Source organism: Theobroma umbraticum, unplaced genomic scaffold, assembly GCF_002168275.2.
Source record: "Theobroma umbraticum cultivar Fairchild unplaced genomic scaffold, ASM216827v3 scaffold_4.1, whole genome shotgun sequence".
Lineage (NCBI taxonomy): Eukaryota > Viridiplantae > Streptophyta > Magnoliopsida > Malvales > Malvaceae > Theobroma > Theobroma umbraticum.
The window spans coordinates 367250-377875 of NW_018397258.1; the positions used below are offsets into that span (position 1 = coordinate 367250).

The 10626-nt window shown below is 33.1% G+C and overlaps 2 protein-coding genes across 2 annotated transcripts; both read left to right on the top strand.

The window, feature by feature from the left end:
* The first annotated feature begins 1208 nt into the window (after window positions 1–1208).
* LOC110414438 (protein TEEBE) lies at window positions 1209–3699 on the top strand. The gene is made up of 3 exons (XM_021425630.2): window positions 1209–1569; window positions 2006–2503; window positions 2953–3699. Exons 1-3 carry the CDS (start codon window positions 1431–1433, stop codon window positions 3471–3473), a joined length of 1158 nt encoding a protein of 385 aa, XP_021281305.1. The 5' UTR covers window positions 1209–1430; the 3' UTR covers window positions 3474–3699.
* A 4977-nt stretch (window positions 3700–8676) lies between these two features.
* LOC110413503 (cycloartenol-C-24-methyltransferase 1-like) lies at window positions 8677–10510 on the top strand. Its single transcript, XM_021424341.2, has 5 exons — window positions 8677–9054; window positions 9715–9781; window positions 10087–10160; window positions 10258–10342; window positions 10442–10510. The coding sequence occupies exons 1-5, from the start codon at window positions 8972–8974 to the stop codon at window positions 10499–10501; spliced, it is 369 nt and encodes a 122-aa protein (XP_021280016.2). The 5' UTR covers window positions 8677–8971; the 3' UTR covers window positions 10502–10510.
* Window positions 10511–10626: the final 116 nt, after the last annotated feature.

Here is a 10626-nt window from a genome sequence, read left to right on the forward strand (position 1 = left end):
CCATCAATCATAATAGATTCTTTATTATTATAAACGGCTTATCTGCATAAGAGTTGTCTGCAACTTTAAGTTTTTTTTTTCCAATTCGTGCACAGAAAGAACAATCAGAGAAGGTGAGGTGACCCAGGTGGACTCAAAGTCACATGAAAAATGGACCCCCTGGCAATATTATGTGTTTTTTCTACCCATTGGGAGTAATGTGGGCATCAACCGCTCGAAATAATCGCCAAAAAAAAAGGATAGTTCAGACAGGCATAGTATATACTTTGGTTATCAAAATCTTGAATCAGGAATATGTTCCCGACATCTGCACATGGGGTTCATGTTGTTTGGACCACTGGGATTGCACATGTCCGTCCTGCTCCTGCAGCACTAGGATCCACACAATCTTCCAAACCATGGGGACACGCTACCCTTTCTTCTTTTTAACTTTGCAGGATTTTTTTTTTCGTTCAACTCTCAATGCTTATCCTTCTGGTCAATTATTCTGAAGCTGTTAGCTTGTTTCCAGCTATGTATAGGGGGATCGTAGATTGATATAATCAAGTTCAAATTCAAATTTCAATTCTCTGGTTCTATAGACAAGTTCAAATCAAATCTCAGTGCACTTTTAAGAACTTTGGGTGTGTCATGTGTGTCCGAAAAGTGGAAGCTAAAGTACGGGAAGTCAGCTTTTCGGTCGTAACTTGTACAGAACGAAATGGTGAGTAGTTGGATTTAGCAGATGAAACCAAATAATTTTCATTGCTTGAGACGAAATCTGACAGATCTTGGATAAGAACTTGGTATCAGATTAAAAAAAAAATTAATGGGATTTTCACTAGAAGATGAAATAGCGGATCCTAGCCTGTTAAACTTTTCTACAGTCTGGTTGCACCGACAGTTTCTTATCAGAGAAAAAGCAAAAAAATTGCAGATTTGCGTTTAAATGTCTAATTGCATTAAAGATATTAATGAAAGCCATTTCCTTGAGAGATACTTCCACAATCATAGCAAGAACATGTCTCCAACTTGTCTGTAACAAGAATGTGGATGGCATAACAGCATTGCCATAGTATTGATTAGTACTAAATGAGATCTCATCATAGTTCAGACGTAGGCATTCAGGAAATTAATTCTTAAAAAAATAAATTTTGTAACAGGAACTGAATTTGATCATAGAAAATGAAATGTCATTCCCATGAATTATGGAGAAGAACTCGGTTTCAACTGCTAATTGAGACAGGGAGACAAACCCACATTAGTGGATGCCCTTTTCCTTAACGCGATTTGTGCTAAAGATCCCCTTTTCCTTTCTCTTTCTTTCTGTCCCATTTTTCTAGTATATATTTAAGCACTTGAAACTTCATTTATATCCTCACGGCAAACCCTTTTCACCTCGCTTCTCTCCTTTGGCCCTCCTCTGGTTTCTGTTCGTTTTCCTTCTGCAAATGACAATGGCTACTTCATTCTTGCTTGTTTGTACCTTACTGGTCACTGGGTGTGCTTTAGGTCCTAAAACTTTTGTTTCAGCAAAGAGAGGTGTTAGACCTTATGGTTCAACAAAAATCGCTGCTAAACCTTTTGAAGGTAAGATTGTACTATGTTCTGATGCAGTATAAGAATAACATGTTTTTAGCTTCGTTGCTTTGCATATTTGCTTTGGTGGTGTTGATGCAAAGTCTGATCTGTGAGTTCATGCTGGTGCCTTTCTGTTCTTCATTCAGCATTCTCTCACTCTCTTGAGTCTTGACTCAGTCATGCAGCCATTGTACTCGATTGTTCTTGAGATAGATGTGCATTTTTGTTCTCTTTCCGCATCAAGAACTCACTTTTATTTACAAGAACAGCTGAAAGATTTCTACTTGAGCAATCTTCTTAAACCAAACTTTTCCCAATGTTGATATTTCCAGAGTAGTCAACTGTTCTTTTTCCTACTATAAACTTTTCGAAACTTGTTCTTTCTATTCCCAGATCATCTCTTTCATTTCATTTTTTTTCCCTCTTGTTCTGCTTCCTGCTTCAGGATACCTTGAAAATGGCAACTTTGAGGAACAGCCAAAACCAACAGACATCAAGAAAACAGTACTTCAAGGAAAATATGCACTTCCTAAATGGACCATCAGCGGTTTAGTCGAGTACATCACTGGGGGGCCGCAACCTGGTGGCATGTTTTTCCCCGTGGCTCACGGTGTCCATGCCGTGAAGCTTGGCAATGAGGCCTCAATTTCTCAAACCATACCAGTAAAACCCGGCACCCTTTATGCACTGACATTTGGTGCATCAAGAACTTGTGCACAAGATGAGGTGTTGAGAGTCTCAGTGCCTACCCAGTCAGGGGACCTCCCTTTGCAGACCTTGTACGGTAGCTATGGCGATGATGTTTATGCTTGGGGTTTTATAGCCAAATCCAAGTATATTACAGTAACATTCCACAACCCTGGCGTTCAAGAGGATCCCACCTGTGGTCCACTGTTGGATGCAGTTGCTATTAAGGAGCTTGTCCGTCCAATGCCTACAAGAGGTAATGATCAATAGCAAATGCTTTTGCTTATGCTTTTGCTTATACTTGAAATTTATTGATTTCTCAGATGTAGACAGATTGTGAATGTAAATATTACTGCATGTACTAATTGAAGTAGTAGTTTCAATCTATAGTCTCTGCCATTTCATCAGCATTTTTTGTTTACAACTTAAAGAAGGATGAATATTAGTTAAACTATTACCTAAAACTGATTAAAAAACAGAACAAACAGAAGAAACTGACATGGATGTATAGGAACCAAGACACTGCCTTCAAATTTCTGCATTTTCATCATGGCATTTCGCCTGGCTTTTGTAAATTTCAAAAGAGTAAAACCCCCGTCCCCATTTAATCAGTTTCTCCTTGCCATTTCTCCCTCACTCCCAACATACTGTAAAGTTTTCTCTGCACTGTTAAGCTCAACTTTACACTATTATTAAACATTGCAGGTAATCTGGTCAAGAACCCAGGCTTTGAAGAAGGTCCTCATCGCCTAGTAAACTCTACAAATGGTGTCTTACTCCCTCCTGGCCAGGAGGATTCAACATCCCCGCTGCCAGGCTGGATCATCGAATCACTTAAAGCTGTGAAGTTCATTGATTCAAAGCACTTCAACGTCCCTGCTGGAAAGGCTGCAGTTGAGCTTGTTGCAGGGAGAGAAAGTGCCATTGCCCAGATCCTCAGAACTGTCCCCAACCAATTATATGACCTAACGTTCATCATTGGAGATGCTCGGAATGGTTGCCACGGAGAAATGATGGTGGAGGCATTTGCTGACAAAAATACCGTCAAAGTTCCCTTCACATCTCGTGGAAAGGGTGAATTCAAGACTGCAAAGTTGAAGTTCAAAGCAGTTACAGCCAGGACAAGGATCATATTCTTCAGCTCTTACTACCACACAAGGATTAATGACTTTGGATCACTTTGCGGCCCTGTTCTGGATGAAGTTCGGGTTTCCCCTGTTGCTTAGATGCCTAGTTTTATCAGCACCATGGCTTTTAATTTAAGTAAAGGATTTTGCAACCGGATATTTGGTTTCACATTTGTATATTTTTAACCGTTGGTGAGGCACCCTTCCGGCTGTCTAAACCATAAGGAGAATACTGTGGCTAGTTGTCCTTTTTTTTCTTCCTTGTTCACCTTCATCTGTTGTCAGGATTCAGCATATGGATAATACACAAAACTATTTACTGGTAGTATTCTGTAGGCTTTCCAATTGCTCAAAGAGCAGCCATTAAGGTGGTAAATTCACAACCATATCCAGCAGGTGACTTTACCCCAGCTCCAGACTGGTAAGAACACATAGATTCACAGAAGGTCGAGATCAGCATCAAACAGAATTCTTCTTCCTGCACCAAGTAAAAAGAAGAATTGACTACATGGGTATTCTTGGTGGCATCCGCGACGAGGCCAAGTACAAAGAAGCGGTTTTTATAATCTGTTTCTGCCATCACTATCAACCAAAGTACTCACCAGAAATCGTTTCCTGTAAGAATCCCTGCGTTTACCCAAGCATGGTATCTGTTTAAAACACAGGTTAAGGGCTACCCCCATCATTTAAAAGACAGGGAAAATGCATCTTGTACTTTCACTGAGACACTTGGAGACCTTGTTCCAGGCACCATGTGAAACAAATACATCGGATATTGAGGGTAAGACCATCCTGGGTGATCAACCCAAAGCACAAATAATTTCGGAAAAAGAAAGATAATGAATTAAGATGTGCCCTCTTTCCCCACTGCTTTCTCGAGCATACAAACACCGGAGACAAATAATAGTCAAAATAGGTAAATAAACCTTCTATTTGACTGCCCTTTCAATCCTGAAACACAGATGAATCACGCAGTTGGCACATTACAATTTTCAAAGGAGTGTGACAAATTATATACCTGCGAGGTCAGGATGCTTTTGAGTAAGCTCAAGCAAGTCCATTTGACAGTTATGAAAATTATATACCTACCGCACCATTTTGATCGGTAGATGTTGGTGTATTTTCAAGTTCAAAAGTTACTTACGATGAAAAGCTATTTTAATTTAAAGATTATATTTGGTAAAGTGATATAATGTGTCTATAATCTAAGTTTTCATATGAATAATTATATTTTTTAGTAAAATGACATCTAAAATTTATGAAACATATTAAAAAGATACTCAAAAGTTAAGTATAAAAAATTATCTTTTCATAAGATGATTATTAAAATAATATTTTTATCTAAAAGATGTATTTTGTAAAATGAAAAGATGTCTTTTAGATAAAATGATGAAAGAGTTGTATCTTTGAAAAAAAAAAAAGAGTATTTTAAAACATCAAAGCAAACACAAAATTAAAAACAAAAATATCAAGAGTAAGAAAAATGTTATGTTTTAATAACATAAACATTTAAGTTTCTATCAACTATAAAAATTTCTAAATTCCTTTATAGTCTAGATGTCATTGTTGTCATTGTCCGTGCCTTTGAAGAAGAAAACTTCAAATTTTTTAAAGTAATTCAGGCAACAGTGATACAATCACAGCAGCTCTTTTACACCATCTATGATTACATATACGCAGAGAAATGTCACAAACTGAGGATACAAGAATTAGATTCATGCATGCTCAGCTCTTACTCCCGACAACATATCTAAGCCAAACCCACCATTTTCCCATAGTTACTGCCATTGGCAGTGCTTTGGCTTTCATGCACCTAACTAACTAGAAAGAAACAGTCAGGTCCCATAGCTTATTCATGCATGCTTTTTTTTATTTTTTTATTTTTAATTTTTATATAATATTATTATTTAAATACATTTTTAATATCATGTAATTTATTTTATTTTTATATTTTTATTTTTAATATAATTTCTTATATTTTATATTTTAATTTAATTTTTTTAAAAAAATAATATTTACACTCTAATATTTGACTTATTTATTGATATATGATCTTCTTGCTTAAAAGGTAAAGTTTGACAATTTTCTATGATTTATTACAAAATAAAAATAAAGATAAAATATCTTATTTTTTAAAATTTTAATTAAAATTTTAAATAATTTATTAATTTTTAAAATAAACATTTTGTTCTGAAAAAAATATCTCTGGTTGAATATATAGGTCCAAGTATTAATAAACTATTATTGTTTTTGTTAGTTTAATGATGTGATAATATTAAAATAATAATTTTAATTTTTATTATTTTTAAAAATTAATATTATATAATTTATATTAATTTTTATTAATTAAAAATATAGAAGAGCACGGCCGGTACTCCCTTCCTTTGGAGAGCATCCGTCTTTAAAAAAATATAATAATATTTTTTAAAAATTAATAAAAAAATATAATAATATTTTAAAAAAATTAATAAAAAATATTTTAATTTTTATATTATTTATTTATAATATTTATATTTTTAAATAAAACATTTATTTTAAAAACTAATCAATTTATTTAAAATTTAAAAAGTTGAATAGTTTACCTTAAAAATAAGCATATGCAATGTAATTACTGACTGTCGTGGAAGTAAAAGACACTCAACCCTGCCCTGTTGTGTCCCTCCCTTGACACTTGAAGATCTATGGGACACGGCTCCGATTCCCAAAGCCTCTTGTTTCTACTGACTGACTTCTCACCAAAACGCACGTTCACAAACTGCTTTTGGAATCTCCTCTGCCTCACGCCCGACCCTCTGTTAACTCTTTTAAGTCACTCCACACTCTAACAAAATCTATGTCATGTAAGAATATATAAACATTTTCATTTATGAAATAAAAATTATTAAAGTTTATACAATTTATTTTTAAATCTTGAATTCGAAATCTCAAAAATAATATTTCAAATTTTGGCAAAAGAAGATAGTATATTAATTATTGTCTTGTTTTTTAATAACAAAAAAAAAATCAATTGTAAGTAAACCTATAAAAATGTTTTGAGTTTGTGTAATTTCAAATTATTATTTCATTATTTTACAACTCTCCTCCACCATGCCTTTTTTTTTTAATATTACAATAATTATAGATGTAAAAAAAATAAAATTTTGTCGATAAAGATTAGGTGAAGCTGACTTATTTAACTATATTTATTTCTATTAAAGAACTTAGTACGAGAAATTAGGCAAGTTGACAAAAGCATTTAGCTTTTACCTAAAAATTTAAGATAAGAAGATAGTTAATAATGATAGCAAAAACTATAAATAGCAGCTATTTATGAATTAGGCACGGTGGGCAAGCATTCTAACTTTTTAAGGTTTCATCACATGCTATCATGTAGATGTGTAGCCCTTTTTCTCTGGACATTACTTCCGAGTGGCAGATACATGATTTTATATGAAGAGTGGTTACTAGTTAAAGAATAATTATATAAAGTTATAGATAAAAAGAATAAAAAGGTTTAGTATACATATAAAAAAGAAAAAAAGAAAGAAAGAAAAAATTTCAAAATAAAAAAGAATAAAAGGATTTAGTATAATTATAATGAAGAAAAAGAAGGAAAGAAATTTAATTCTAAAATCAAAAAGCATAAAAGGAAGAATGACAAAAAGAAAAAATAAAAAAAAATGGTTTAGTATACATGTAAAGGAGAAAAAAAAAGAAAAAGGAAAATGAAGGGAAAAAAAGAAAAAATAAAAAAATAAAAGGGTTTGGTATGAGAAAAAAATAAAAGGGTAAAAAGAAAAAAAATAAAAGAATAAAGAATAAAAGAGTTTAATATACTTATAAAGGAGAAAAAAAAGATAAAAACTAAAAAAATTTAAAAGATAAAAGGGTTTAGCATGACAGAAAAAAAAAATAAAAGAGTTTAGTATACATATAAAAGAGAAAAAAATAATTCTAAAATTTAAACCAGGAACGAACTGAACACTAATTTTGAAAGATAACTTAAGTTTTTTACATTACTCAAAACTAATTCATTTGATATATTAGAGAAGGCAATATTAGATCTTTTAAATTTCATACACATAAAAATAAAAATTGAGAGACGGCGGTAGTCACTTTTCTCCCTCCACCCCTTTTACTTCCCCACCCATTTTTTCTAATCAAAGTAATTAAATTTAAAATAAAAAATAGATATAAATGGAAAACAAATACTTAAAATACTTAAAACAATTTGAACTATGCTAATTTTTTCAATTAAATCTCTAATGTATTTTATTTAATCGAATCTTTAATTTTTGATTAACACTCAAATAATTTTTAACTTAAACAAAAAATTAATCATAATTAAAATGTTATTTTTTCAATTAGATCTCATCAATTATCATCAATCACATCAATTGTCTTGTGATCACGTCAACTTATTATGATAAAAGAATTTATATATATTTTTAAACCCAAATTATTTACTTTGTAAATATAATTATATATAACCCAACCAACCAACCCCATCATGACCTGTATTTCTTTTCTTTTTTCATTAACATTTTTGGGTCATTAATAATGAGTCGGGATTTGTCTTTGGACATTCAAACTTTTTTGTAGGGTTTGGCACAATAAATAGAGATTCAAAAGCACCCTAGAGACACATTATGTAGCCTATGGATTCATGAAAAACTATGTATATTATTCAAGTAGTCAGCAACATTAAATAAAATTCTACTAGTGTATCATTCATTTTAAGGAAAAAAAAAACCTTATTTTCCAATAAAAATGAGTAAGGTATTACTTAGTTTAGATCGAAATCAATTGAATGCTGTTAAGTTGGTTTAATTTGTTCGATTTTGATTTTAATTAATTATGTAGTTTGATTTATTATGTTGGAATATTTAAACAAATTAATCAAAAAATTAATCATTTAAACATATTATATAAATATTATTAATAAAATATATTAGTATTATCATTTTTATTAATCTATAAAAATTATTGATAAATTATCAGCATTATTATTAATAAAAATAATAAAATTAACAAAATCAACCGAATCATCAAACAAAACATGGATTTCAGTTATTTGGGTTCTAGAATATAATTTGACCAATTGGATAAAACTGAATTGATTAAATCGACAGAATACTTACGCTTAGCGGCAAGCATCATTTTGCCTAATCGATCCGTAATTGAAAGCAGCAATGGGGGACGGTAGAACCTGCTCTGGGTGCGTCAAAAGTTGGTGAAAGGTGACGGTAGGTACAGAAAAAGGTTGCATCCCGCCCTTGTATATATATGGGGTCGGGGCCTCCCAAGGAGCATTTCCATTGGAGATATTTAAACCAAGCATCCCTCTCTCCCTTCTCTTTCCACTCTCCCACCTGCTACTCTCTTAGCCTTTCGCTCTTTGCGTTGTTTCCCAACTTGTTTTCCCCTTTTATCTTTTCTCTCACTTTCTACATTTTCATCTGAAACTTGTTCTCTTGTCGACTTGCTTTGATTCTTGTTGAGGAACCCGAAAAGCTTTAATGGAATCTTAAATAACTTTGTTCTTCGTTTTCTTCTTTGTTCTTATTTTTAACAAAAGAAAGGCACAACTTTCATTTGTTGCGGGTGGAAGTGAGAATATGTCGAAGACTGGTGCATTGGATCTCGCCTCGGGTCTCGGTGGCAAGATTGAAAAAACCGATGTCCTTTCTGCTGTCGAAAAGTATATATTATTCATGGTTATACATAAAGTAAAAGAGAAATTGGCTTGAACACACTACAAAATGACTTTTTTTTAGACTAAGCTTCGACTTGGATGTCTTCCTCTTAATTAAAATGGTTTAATGTCTCTTTCCCACTCCGTGCATGGAGTGAGCTTTTTGCTTGATTTAGTCTTTTCTCTTACGTTAAGTTAATTTCTCTTTACCTATTCTTGATTTTTGGCTTATCATCTCCCTCTCGGATGACTTGAATTTCCAGATCAAGCTTACAGTTTCTCTACATTATCCCCTCACCGTAAAACTGAAAAAAAAACAACAGAAAAAAAAAAACCCTTCATTTCTACTACTTTTTATGTGTACACTAAGTTTAATCTCCATCTGTCAAATACAAGATTTCCAGTTTTGGGTAGTTGCTCTAACTATAATCCTCCCTTTTATATGGTGGGCAGGGGGGCTTAGTTAGGCTTGGCTAGCAATTAATGACAAAATAGGCAAAGCTATGCATATACCTATTCTCAACTAGACCATTGGCTGGTTTCTTAGAAATCGAACTGCATGTCCATGCATTATATGCATGATCACTTGAAGTTCTGTGTCTTAACTCTTGAAATTTATGCAACTGTTATTGAATTCTGTCATAAAAGATTATGTTAATGATTCAGGTATGAGAAATATCATGTCCTTTATGGAGGTAAGGAGGAAGCGAGAAAAGCCAACTACACTGACATGGTAAGGAGAGCTCTACTTTTACCAATCTTGCACTCAATGTACCCTTCTAACCTGCTGCCTTATTCCTTACTTTAGATCATTTCCAACTTTTGTTAAGAGTTATGATTATGTGCTTGTATGTTTGCTATTTCTTGCTTAATCTGCATTACTTGCAATGGCACGATTAGTTGTCAATTTCATCAGGCTATAAGATGGTGCTGGTACCTGCCATTTTGTCTTATTCCCTTACAGCTTTACGGGCTGATAAGCTTAAACTAGGACTTGATTGCGTATGCAAACATTAACATACCATGTATTGAATTCAGGTTAACAAGTACTATGATCTGGTTACCAGCTTTTATGAGTTTGGATGGGGGGAATCTTTCCATTTTGCGCCTAGGTATCCATTCTTTCTCTTCTGCCTAGTGTATGCAAGCAAGATGGTGCAGTTACTTTTTCAAGTCGTTGTTCATAATTATCCTAATTTGTTTTTACAGATGGAATGGGGAGTCTCTTCGCGAGAGCATAAAGCGGCATGAGCATTTTCTTGCTTTACAACTTGGCTTGAAGCCTGGACACAAGGTGCTTCCACTTCAGTAGATCACAGAGAAACTGCAATTCTAGGTTTGCTGTTTTCTGTTTGGTTTGAATTTTTTACTCACGCTTTAATTTTTATATTAGGTGTTGGATGTTGGATGTGGAATTGGTGGACCACTGAGAGAAATTGCTCGATTCAGGTAAAAGGCAGTTTGTTTTTGAACCTCCTTTGTTTCTTTCATCTTTTCTTTTTCATGTTGTATGGCCCTGTACTATTGCATGGTATCGTATTCTTTTGTATAAAATCATGATAAGGTTTTGGGTAGTTC